Source organism: Fringilla coelebs, assembly GCF_963513975.1.
Source record: "Fringilla coelebs genome assembly, chromosome: 4".
Taxonomy (NCBI): domain Eukaryota; kingdom Metazoa; phylum Chordata; class Aves; order Passeriformes; family Fringillidae; genus Fringilla; species Fringilla coelebs.
The window spans coordinates 68,681,505-68,694,254 of record NC_140032.1 but is presented as its reverse complement, the minus strand read 5'-3'; the positions used below and the strand labels follow the sequence as shown (position 1 = coordinate 68,694,254).

Here is a 12,750-nt window from a genome sequence, read left to right as displayed (position 1 = left end):
AGACACTTAAACTCAGTGCAGTGTCTCTATCCCACCATGGCAATCACTGTGAGTTGAAGAGCTATAGGACCCATATGCCTCACAACCGGGATGCATCCTTTAATATGAACCTTCACTCAAGAAAAATGTAATTTATCCCAGAGCTCATGAACAGGAATAGTAGAATATGAAGTTACCATTTTTTAGTCACTCCTATCAGCCAAATCAAATCTTTCCTCTATGAAACATGACAGTAGTGACTGCTGAATTTGGCTGGTGACTTCATCAGCAGATGACAAAACTGGAGAAGAACTTTGAAGCGATAGTGCTAAGAAGGGGATAAAAATGCAATGGCAGGCAAAACATTGAAGAAAAAAGAAAAAAGTTGTGTGATCCTCCCCTCTCTATCACTGCTTATATACAAGAACAATCATCTGCAGTACATGAGACCTTGCAAGTTTCAGAGGAATTAAGACTTTGGCCCCGATTTGTTAAATGCTGCACAGATAGACCTGTCCCTAGAGCAAGAAGTCTTCAGTATTAATAGGCAATAGAACAAAAAAATCAATGGTTGAGAAAACACAGACATAATGAAGCCACATGTCTCGCCAGGTCATGCAGGAGGGCACGTGGGGACCTGAAGAGAACTTGGCTCTATTTCCTGTGACATATGCATCAAACCATACTGACACAACACTAATCACTATGCTACTCATACACCGGGAATATTAAATAATTTATTGTACCCATCTTTGCTTCATTGTGATTATCTTCAAAGTACACAGCAGACTTCTCAATAAAAAAAACAACCCAACAACCCAACCCAGTGAAGATGTTTAACAGCCAGGTTGTGATTGTCTTGCTTACATATAGCCTATGTAAGAACACACCAATGTGGCCATTCAGCACAACTGCTTGGCACCTTTGGAGCAAACATACAAAAAACAGAACGCAAAGCTAACACCGAGATGCAACAATGACAGTAAAAACTGCGTGTTACTTACCTTGCACAAAGAACGCGGAACGCTCGCAGTTCCGTAACAGAGCACGGCCATAAGTAGTTTTCAGTGAAACGGCAAAGAATTCCCTGTTTTCTCTGTCACTCACAAACCACTCATATATACAATGTATGACATTTTGGTAGTTGTGTGGGCTGTTCTGCTAATTTTTCATTCAAAGCAGCAGTTATTGGTAACACTTCAGGAAAGGGATTACAAACTTGCCTGCTAGAAAATGCCAGCTTTCAAGTGTCTGAATTCCTGTAGCCTGATCCTGACAATGCTGAAATCAATAATATTTCAAGCTAAACTTCATAACTGTTTTATCAATTGCCTTCCATAAAATAACCACTAGATGTCTTCAAATTTCTCCCCAGCATCTTGACATAATTTAGACACAGAAATAATTTAAAGCATTAGCAAAAACTCCCAAACTATTCAGTTTTAGCAAAGGAGTTTGAAATGCAAAGCTACTTGGATATTATACTTGCCATCCCATTTTCTTTCTAGTATTTCCTATTTCACAATCATATTCTAAGTGGTTTTGTCTCTTTTCTAGCAATGGAAAGATTTAAGGAAATTGTATAAGGCCTCATTAGATGGAAACAGTAAACTGACTGTAAAAGAAGTGTTTTCAAACTGACTAAAAGAGTAGATTGACAAAACACTAGATGTTTTTGCCTAAACACTTTCCAATTACAGTTAGTGAAGATACCATGTCTCACAGTGGTAGGCAAGCAGTTCTGGAATATGAAGTATGACAGTGCCAGTTTTTTAGCACAACTTGGTCAAATATATTAGGATACGTTTAGCTTTAAACATTTCAATTGGTACAAATGACTTTTGCTTGAATACAGTTCTTAATTTAGAACATTAATTCTTGATTCAAACCATGCTCATGAGAGACTGAAATAACATTTTAGAATGATGAAATTTTAATATTGTCTGAATGCGCATTTTTTAAAAAACAGAAGGCAGAGACTGCTTTTTTACTTGTTGCAAAAGTATTCTAATTGGAAAACTAACACTGACAGGCTATTCTTGGCTATTTTCAAGTTTTCATTAATATCCTAACTTCAAGCTTCACTTTTTACAAGAAAGCTTTCTTCCACAGAAGAGACTTTCTTGTTGCACTATAAAGAAAGACAGAATAAATCCTCAGGGATTAATGTTAAAATTCTAAAACCTGACCTCTATTTCTCCTCCCTATGTTTGCTTCTTGCTCCAAGCCCCCAAAAAAAAAAGAAAAAAAAAAAGAAAAAAAATAACAATAACTAGGTACCAAACAGTTTCATTGGGAAAGCAGTAGGACAATACCAGTAATTTCAGTGAAAAATGGATTAAGAGTTAAATTCACATGTCCTTGGAGATCTCATGTAAATCTTCGGCACTATTTCATTTCCACCTGAATTCCTAAACCAGGGGTTAAATATGGCTGAAGTGCAGAGGCTCTGGGATGGCTCTCCCTGCTGGGGTGAGTGCACATAATGCACAAATAAGTGGGAAAATATATATCTTTTACTAAGCAAATATATTTTGTGGCAAAATTTTCAGTGCCAAACCCAATGTGAAATGACAACCATTGTTATCCATGAGGGCTATTTGAGTAGGGCTTCTTTTCCGGCACTGGCAAAGAGCTCCTTTTGTATTTAATGCCCTTTTTAAAATACAGTTTTCTTCAAGTCAATCATATAAATGAGAAAGCATTCCATATAAATTTATGTATGTTTCTTTTCCAGTAAGGAAAAGAAATACTTCTATACTGTGCTTTTATTAACTATATTTTTCCATTACAAAACCAAAACAATTTAATGGTGAAAGTAGGTGGTAGCACATTAGTTTACATCAAGAATGCATTGCCTATATCCTCCTCACATGAGGATTCTTCAGCAGATACCCAATACAGAACCTCCGTGATCCTCTATAACTTAGAAATCAAAAAAAGCTGTCGAACTTTCTTGAGTCTCCTGCAGAGGACGTTGAAAGATCAAAAGTACTGTAATATGGTAATAGCTAGCCTGAAACAGAAGGAGCCAAAAAGGGGATGTTAACTGTCAGAGTGGTTTGCCCCATCTTATTTTCTCCTCATCCCCTAAGGCTCACCAGTGTATTTTAATTAATGTTTTCTGCACACCCATTTGTTTCTTTATTGCATAGGGCAAGTGGAATTGAGTGAAAGCACATTCTCCTTGTAGCTACTCACTGTTTCTGCTGACTAGTTCATCACCATACCAAAGATTCTGGGTAGGAGTTCAATTTAGAGCTTTGGGGGAATTTAAGATGTAAATTGCTGGTAAGTGGTTTCTTATCATTTCTCAGATGACAATTTCTTCAGTCTACAGTAATTGCTGTTTTAGAGATTGTTTCCAAAATACTCCAGCACTCATCTCACTTTATTTCCAACAACAAATGCCAGAAGTAGTCAATCACACTTGCAACTTGATGAATACTGGTAACATGCCTCAGCTTCCTGAATGCTTTGTGAATCAGTAGTTAAAAATATTTTGGGAGCATCTTAAAGCTTTGCTGTTATCATGAAAGGCATAAGGAAGGATATTGATACATTATTTATAACTGGGATAACTATGAACATCATTATGCCAACAAGAAAACTTTCCAAGATTCACACCGAAATTGATTTTTTTCCTGGACTTAGATCTCAGAAAAGCTTGGTAAACATCCAATAAAACCAAGTAAATAGGAGAAAATATTCTGATCCCCTGCATTAACACCACTGCTTCCTGTAGGTTTCAAGCTATGGTCCGAGGCATCAGCGGGTCTGCAGTCCTCTCGTTAATGCTTTACGCTGGGTAACTTAGAAAAGCCAGTCCCCTTGCAGCATATCCCAGCTATCTGCACAGGATTCTGTACCTCTGCTGGAAAGCTACTGGGGTCCTTCAATCATGGAAGTTCAAAGCCCACTGTCTACTCACCAAAATCATGTTAGGAGTGCATATGGTTCATACCATATGCATTTTTAGGATTATTACTTTTTTTTGGTATGCAACACCTTTTAAAGAAAAAACACAGGCCACAGCACATTTCAGTGCAGAAAACATCCAATCCCTTTATCTTTGAAAATCAGAATTTTCATTCAATTAGAAAAAGTAAGCGCAGACATTAGAAACGCACAGAACGCATATGACACATAATATTTAGGAGCTTCAACTTCAGATAGCTGGCTCAGACTGAAAGACATTTTTAAAAGCCCTCTAGACAGAGACTAGAAGGCAAATGTCCTGACTAATGTAGTACCGCAGGCAGCACATTAGAAATTGATTGTCCACCAGCCATCAAGAAGAAAAAAACAACCCAAACAACTGTGCTTGAGTTTTCCCCAAGTAATAAATGTAATTGATATATTCAAGTAATGCAATACCTGAATTTTAGCACAATTTCCCAGTCAACACTAATTCTGGAATCCTCAGTGAAGAACTGTGAAGTACCATACTGTTAAGAACACTTATTTTTCCAAATACAATCCCACCTTAATTCATCTGTAAATATTTCTCAAACATGCTAATAAGCCAAGATGTATTTATAATAAAATAATCTTATTTCTACTGAAGGGCATATAGGATTTGGGTCAACAATTGGTCTTCAGCACACCATACATTTAGGGAATCAGATAAAATTCTGCCTGTAAGAACACAGTTATCTCCAATTAGAGGAAAAATTTTACTTTGGCTGTTTTGGCAGTCTGCTGCTTCTGGGAGCAAAGAGCACTAAGAATCACTCCCATATTTTTAAAACAGGGACAAACAGGAAGTCAGAAGCACAAAAATATTCCATAGCAGGTTGAAATAAGTGTCATGTTAGAGCATGGCAATGCATGCATTGTTTTTTTAAAGGAATGTAAAAATTTCAGGAATAAAATTTCAGGAAGACAAAAAGGCTAATGAATTCAGCCATAAATGCAACCCAAACCCCCCAAAACCAGCAGATGATGCCTTTATAGCATCTAGTTAGAACAACCAGAACAACCATAGTTGCAGCAACAAAGCAGAATCACCTTACTTGAAAATGTTTCTGCTTCTGGGAAGCTGGCATATGATAGGCAATTCTAAAACTTTGGGAAGGGAAAAATAACAAGAAGACCCGGGGAAAAAAAGATAAAAAGCTTAAACTTTATAGGAGCAAGGCATTTAGAAACTCTTGACCCTTAGGTGTGCAGTACCAAACTCTCCAGCCAGAAGTTTTGTCGGCCACCACAGCCTCACTGAGTGACCCAAATTCATCGTGTCCCCACGTGTGCCGGTGACACACTTCCCCTTTGTTGTGCTGCACTTTGATCATCTTGGAACAGCACCTCACAGATAACAGCTATTTATATTGCCTCCGCATGCCACTCACCTCCATGGTACAAAATAAAGTAATAAATATCTGATTCCATAGCTTCCTACTCATGGGATCCCGGTTCATTCACCTACTCAGAGGAGGAAGGACTCCAAGCTATTCACCTGGAAAACACGCTTGTAGGACTGCAGCCTCGCACTGCTCACGCGCAAGTCAATCACCGCAGTTCTATCGAACAATATCCATAAAGCCAGCCCAGCTGGAAGGAGGCCGGGATGTGGCCTTCCTGCAGACACTGCCAGCCTCGAGGCATTGCAGATCCAAATACAAGGTGTGAGCCCTTGGAATGTGCTCATCTTCTGCAACACATCAGAGGGGAGAGAGGAGCACAGGTGCACACTTGTTAAGCACACTTGCAGCCCTTCTCTCCAAGAAGCCAGCACATGGACTGGGGAGCACAGTGACTCCAACAGCTGTCACTTTATGAACAAATTGTGAATAGAAAGAAACATCTTTTAAAGTGCCACCTTCCCAGAAAATACAATTTTGATTCAAACCACACCAATGGATACTGTTGTCAAACTGCTCTATGCAAACTGGATCAGGAGGCAACTACTCAGTTATATGAGATGATAACCCTAACCCCATACTTAAAAAAAAATCACAAAGCATACATCTTCTAAGTATTGTTTAAACACCTAATTAAAGCTTCTTAGTGTTTGGAAATTACCAAGAGAACTACCATATCAAACACTGTGCAAATTAATTAATTGCAGAAAAAAAAATTAACTATTCAGCGCTCATTATAAAATTGCTAAATTAGGTTCTAATTCAAAGCTCATTAATGTGGGTGGAAACAGCTTGTATTACGCAGTCATAAGTGATGGAGCAGGTGATCTTTTCCTATTCCTATGTAGGAATATTTGAGAAACAGGTACAGAAACTATCTTTATCCATTAGCAATTGTGCCTCACAACATGCAGCTGAATATGCCTCCATGCTCTGCAAAATACAATATGAACTAACTTCTCATTCTATTGCTTCCAGGACTGGTGAGAACTTTGGCATATTATGAAACAAAGAAAAAAAAAGAAGCAATAAATTATGACTAGAAAAATGTTGAAGCTAGTTTAGGGAACCCTGCTTTACTTGAGAGAGTAAATATAATGCTAAGTAGCAAAACATTAACAGCATAGTCTTTGTTCAATGTTTGCTGAGCTGCAAAGATTTAGCTAAAACAAAGCACAGTATTAGATGCTAGGATTTTCTTTTTTCAAGCCCTAAAAACCACTACCAAGTGGAACACTAAACCTCTCGAAAAAGTACAGCTGTTCTTTCAAACCACTCAGCTCTATATGTTATCATCTTTGTATCAACATACAGTGAAGTAATTTGTCATTTGTCTTTTTAAATACAAGCTTACATATAACAGAGGTATTCCTTATTAAATATACTTTTCTATTTGTACAATAAGGACAAAGAACATTCCATGCAAGACAGCAGAGAAGAGAGTTTTGAGACAATTGCAATGTTTCCGTCATTTCAGAAACATCACAGAATTGTTGCCAAGCGAGGGCTCAAAAGTCTACAGTGTTTCTGCAAACCCCTCTCTAACTGCAGAGGCATTACCATCTCAGAGACTCGACTGACTGTGTTGTCTGAAGTACTGCCTCTTTCAGAACGGCACAAACGCAAAACTGTGCCACAGAGTGGGGAGAAAAAAAAAAAAAAAAGAGCTAACCCATCCTGCCCATGGGGAAAACAAATCTGACACAGTGGTTACTATTAATTAGCATTCCTATTTGTTCAATACTACATCCAGTTTCCAAAAAAAGTGTGATAGGCTGAACTAGGAAAATGCTACTCCTCATAGCTGCTAGCACCCTATTTCCTGGGCAAACAAACTGCCCTTCAGTGCCACACCACGCACTGGTGTTCTGGAGAGCAAACATCAAGGTTAATGACTTCCATCTATGCATCCCGCACCTATGTACAGCCTTAAAAAAATTCAACATTTAAAAGATATTTTCAAGGCTTTTTTTTTCCTGTTAAATGAACCTAAGAAAGCAGCAGCAGACGAAAGGGGACTGCCTGACAGATGGTCACAAGCAAGCAGGTGACCCCTGAAGCTTTCTAGCTCTCTGCGAGTCAATTATTAATGGGGGTTTCTCTTCTTACCGCCCCATCCCATGCAGAGAGGAGCAGCAGCAGCAAAACCTCATTCAGAATTCATCCATCCCCGCCAAGTGACTGGGGGAAGAGGCAAATCAGCAGCGGCGAGCAGATGGTGCGAGCGGCTCGGAAGCGGGAGCACAGCAGAGAGGAGCGCAGCGAGCCCGCGGAGACGCCGTGTCCGAGGAGTCAACCGCAGGACTTACTAACCCGAGCTCCCGCTAAGATATACCGTGGGAGCTGCAGATCGCCCGGGCTCTGCATCCCCACGGCTTTGTTTATCGGAAAATATTCAAAATGGAAACCTGACTCCACGTCTAAAAATAGCCGAATTTTCAAATCAACTTGAAGTCCCGCTGTTGAAGTGTGTGACAACAGTGAGCAAATACCTCGTCTTATCTCCAAAAGGCAGCATGTCAAGTCAAGGGGGAGGGAAATGCCCAGACGAGCTCTTCAGGTCCTCAATATTGGGTTCTTCGCAAGAACCGGCACCGAGAAGGGGCGAGCGTGGAGCGGCCGCCCCCGAGCAGCGGCGGCGCCCGCCGGCCCCGCGCCGCCCCCTGCCGGCAGCGCTCCCGCTCCCCGGCAGCGATCTCTCCCTGCCCGGGCTGCCCCCCGCTCATCCGGGCAGCGATCCCTTCCCTGCCCGCCGCCCTGCCCGGGCTGCACCCCCGCCTCCCTCCCGGGGGAAGGCGCAGCCTCCCAGAGGCGCTCTCCCCACTGGACGGGCTCCTGTGCCCCCTCCTCGGGCGGAGCTCCGGTCTCGAATACTCTGCCCTCGGCTCATCAGCGCTTAACCCGTGGCCCTCGCTCCGGGGGCCGCCCTTATGTCAAAAAAGGTGATGAACTCACAGGGTGACGGAGCCCTCGAAGAGCAGCCCTTTGTTTTGAGATTACTGAGCACTGACACAACCCGCCCTCCCCAAAGACATCAGATGCTCTTTGAGGCGTCTACCTACTTCGCAGGGCGGGGAAATGCTCACTACTCACGAGAAGTTGACCGTGTCTGTTTTGAACCGAGGAGAACACAAAATAAATAACTCAAAGCCCAGAACGGGGAACTCCGGGGTTAGGACAGCTTCTCTGAGCTGCTCGCGGTGCCGGGCGGGCGCTTCCCGCCGCAGAGCGACCGCGAACCGGGGGCTAAAGGCGAGAGCCGGCGAGGAAGCGCCGCATGTGCCCTTCGGTGGCAGCCGGACGGAGCTGCTGCGTGGTGGTTTCAGTTCTTGCTCTTTCGAGAGCGGGGGCGGCGGGGGTGGGGTGGGAGTCGCTTCTTTTTATTTTCTTTGGAGGCAGCAAAGTGAAATGGAAAAGAGCGAGGTTTCCCTGTAAAAAAGGAACTGCCTCTATCCGCCACCGCTCCGGTCTTACCTCGTAGCTTTTCTAACAAAGTAAGAGCGGGTGAAGTCGCCGTGATCGTCCAGCCACGCTTCCACCGCTTCCTGCTCCGGCGCAGGGGGAGCGCAGCGCTCCATGCTCGCACCGCAGCTCTGCCGCCTCCGGCCGCGGCTGCCGGTGCTGCCTTCCCGGCCCGGCCCGCTTTACAGCTGCGGTACCCTGAGCTCCCGGCCCCCGCCCACGCCCCGCTCCCAGGTGTGCGGGCAGCAGGAAGCCCGGCCCGCAGCACCCTGGCGCATCTCCGGCCGCGCTGCCGGTCCCGCAGCGGGCAGAGCCGGCTCCACCTCCGCCGCGGCCCCGCCTGCTTCGAAAAAGTGTCTTTTTCACAAATTGAGTGTCGCTTTAGAGGGTTCCACTGTCGGCTGTCAATGTGTGATCTCTGACAGACTTCAGCCTGGATACGACTACTAAACCCCTGGTTTTGCAGTCGTTCATGCCTACAGTGCGGCTGTTAGATCCCTTTTAGACTCTGAATAAGCACAGCCTATCTTTGAGGATGCTCAACACACAGCTGTGACTTTCTCAAAATTAGACAGCTGGGACTGCAATTTTGGTTTACACTAAGCACCACTTTCAAGTATTGTAGTTCCATTCTATGATGTGCACGTGCACATGTTTATAACAATTTATCCTCTGCAGTCACAATGCACCTTTCACAAAGTCTAATGCATATCTATTGCTTCCTGTGTTGCCACACGTGCAGTGTCTTTGAAGGTAAGATAACAAATAGCAGAATGTTTCAGTGGAAGGGAATCTACAGAGTCTTGCAAATTATTCTCCTCTGTAGTCAACTGAGAGCTATTGTATGAAATATTTTCTGCTGCTCTTAATCCCCTTTCAGGTGTATATAGACTTCTGATACAGAGATATATCTCCTGTATGTAGAGAGGTGGGATTCTGCAGCCTGAGAAGGGGCTGCAGCAGGAACTTCACAGCAAAGGGATTCAGAACCTGTCCATGAGCTCGAGGGAAAAGTTTTATCTTCTGTGTCTTGGTGTCACATCTGTGTGTAGCTGACTTGGACACATGTATCTTTTGGCTGTGAGAGTTTGTGTGTAATATGAGGCGCACACAGAAAGGGAGGTTTTACATGAACATTACTCTGTTGTAAAGGGTATCTCGGGGGAAATGTTGTGCGTGGTGACCAGAGAGCAAATGTGAAGATAAAGCATAAGCCAGTTACACGCAGCACGAGTCAACCTGCTGTTCAAGGCAAAGACAAATCTTTCAGCAGGAAAATACAGAATTGCCAAGCAAACTGCATAAACAGAAAACATGGCAATAGATGAAGCAGATGTTTAGTGCCAAAACCTGGAAAGAGTGGTATGTTAGGAAAAAAAAAAAAAAACCTGTTGTGTAAATCACAGATTTCTGCATTAACCATTTCAGAAAAAGAGTTCTGAGGCTGCAGTAGACATGGCAGTTAAAGCTCCTAAGCTAGGCAGAGGTTTTGGAAAATGATACTGTGTTACAATGCTTAAGTATAATAGCAATGTACAACGTGCAATTATAGAATGCAGATTTTATAAGTAACTGAAATGCCATTCCCTGAATGGTCTCATATGGAATATTGATTATGGTACTGCTCATCCAGTCTCAAAAAGCAATTGCAGGATCATCAGAGGTGATCTAGATGGGAAACACAAGAAGGACCAAACACATGGAAATATCTTCTTTGTAAAGAGGCAGAAAGAGTTTGTTTACAAAAGGAGAAATACAAATATATAATTTAATTACTGGTATTTAAAAAGTAGGATAGTATTTTCTCCCTGTCTCATAGGAGAATAACAAGGTAATGGTCAATGCAATTATGTCAGCTGCAATAGATAGCATCTCATTTCATGTAATTAGGAGTAGCACTAATAGAAATAAGCATTTATCCTGTGCTAACATCCAGTATGCCCCAGTCAGGAGCAGAGGTTGCACCAAGGAGCACTGTAAACATGTAACATTAAATACCAGGCCAGCTGAGGCGCGTCCAGCGTCCCTGTACTCCGTGCCACGAGGAACTGGGACCTGTGGCTGCAGCTGCTGGGGCCCTTATTTGGCCTGCAGATAAGATTCAGTGAAGCCGATGCAAATGATCATCTTCCTGATGATCAGTGGTGAATTCAGTGGCAAAGCAACAGTTCAAAGGACTGCTACCCAAGCAAAGAATAGCAGAGTCTTTCCCAAAAGAAATAAAAACTGAACAGCTGGGAGGGGGGAAAGGGATGCCTTCCTCGTATCCGATGAATTTCCATGAATAATAATGAACATGTTGTTTTCATTTTTAAGGTGACAGGAGGGGATGAAGGCCAAGCATAACAAAGAATGAATGGTCAAAGTGGAAAAAGTCTTCCATAATTTTGGCTTCCAAATTGCTCTGAAAAAGCTCCGTGTATCTTAGCTCTCGCCCAGCTTTCCAGTTTATTTCCAGAGCTCAGAGGATGGAATTGATGTGGAGTAGCTCTAAACCTGAGAAGGGCTTGTAGTAATGTCACACAAATAAAAATGTCCAGTTCAAGTTTAGAAGCCAGGAAGCTTTACCATCTACCATAGGCCATGCTATTGCAGGACTAGCGGATGGAAAAATTATTTGGCTGAAATCTTTCATCTCATGTTTTGCAAATATTGTCATGTAAGGAGATAAAAAAGTGGGGCTGTTTTCTGTATGCTCAAGGCACATAAATTGGAAATTCTGCTAACTCAGGATAATTAGTAAGAATAAATAAGGAAGTATGTAACCAGAGGAAAAGTATTTATGTGATAATTTATGCTCAAAGAACTCTATATTTATTTAAATTTATTTGAAAGTGATATAATTCTATTCCATTTCCCTTTAGAAGAGAAAAAATAACGTTTCAGATGTCAACATTGTTAACTTGTCTGACTTATTCATTAGATGAATTGGAGCAGCATTTAGCTTTGCTATGAAGTGGGAATTGGCTGTCTTTCTACCATCTCTTAAATCTGAAAAACAGTTGGTCCATTTTGGCTCCTAAATCAAGTTTAGGACTGTAGTATATGACCAGTGAGGCTAGAATATGATAAGGCAGAGGAAACTATTCCACTTCTGTATAAGCCAGCACTTTCACACACATGCAGTGGGAGAATCCTAATACTAGTGAGGCAAGTTTCCATTCTCCTTCCATTCTGTTGCATAAGGAGAGTGAAATAATTACCAAAATTCAATTCACTTAACATCTAATAGTTATTTAGTGATGAAAACACTAACTTATGAAAATATCTTATAAATTTATTCTCTCAGTCCTTTCCAAATAATTGCTGGAAATGTTTCCCCAGAGCTGCTCAGCAATTGCATAACCTGCCCTCTCCTCTGGGATAACAGTGCATATGTCCTACAGGAAGCCATGGAAAATAGTAGCTTCCTCCTATTTTGATTTAAATGTGACTGAGCATTTGCGTCAATCAAAGTACCAGGCAGAATTATTGTTCACGTCAGGAAAGCAGCAGCTTCTCAAAGCTGTTTGTAATGCATGGATATTTGTCTGGAAAACACTGTCAGACTTTATCTCCTGAAAAATATAAGTTAGGATTTGAGTTTGACATATTATTTGTAAGTCTATCAGTATGCTGAAATTTTAACTTTTTCTGATTTCTGTTGGAAGTCTCAGGATAAGTTGGAAAGCTGTTAGCAAGTCTCTCTCTTTTTCTGAGCCTTCTCTCCTTTAAGCTAAGTAGTGCCACATCTTTCAGTTCTTCCTTGATCATCATGCTTTCCAGCACTCTGACCATTCATTTTCTCTTTGGGCATTCCCTAGATTGTCTCTCCCATTCCTGCAGTGTCTCACCAAGTTAGGAATAAGTAATCCATCTGAACACAGATCAAATCCCAGTGAAGTGGAAGGAATATTTTGGGTTCTTTGCAAGCTCTGTTCCTGCTAATACCGTCACCCTTGCTCAT

General features: G+C 42.0%; 1 protein-coding gene across 9 annotated transcripts in view; it reads right to left on the bottom strand.

The window, feature by feature from the left end:
• PDE5A (phosphodiesterase 5A) overlaps positions 1–12,750 on the bottom strand; it is a 106,099-nt gene that overhangs the window by 41,374 nt on the left and 51,975 nt on the right. Inside the window, exon 1 of one of the 9 annotated variants that reach the window (XM_084205206.1) lies at positions 8,817–9,064. The exons of 3 other annotated variants lie outside the window; for them this stretch is intronic. In XM_084205206.1, coding sequence (XP_084061332.1) covers positions 8,817–8,920 — 104 coding nt within the window. In that variant the 5' untranslated portion in view covers positions 8,921–9,064. Of the gene's footprint in view, positions 1–5,330; positions 5,383–7,451; positions 7,656–7,834; positions 8,014–8,816; positions 9,065–12,750 lie in introns of those variants that run through there. 5 more of the 9 variants (XM_084205204.1, XM_084205211.1, XM_084205209.1 and 2 more) reach the window with 5 other exon arrangements.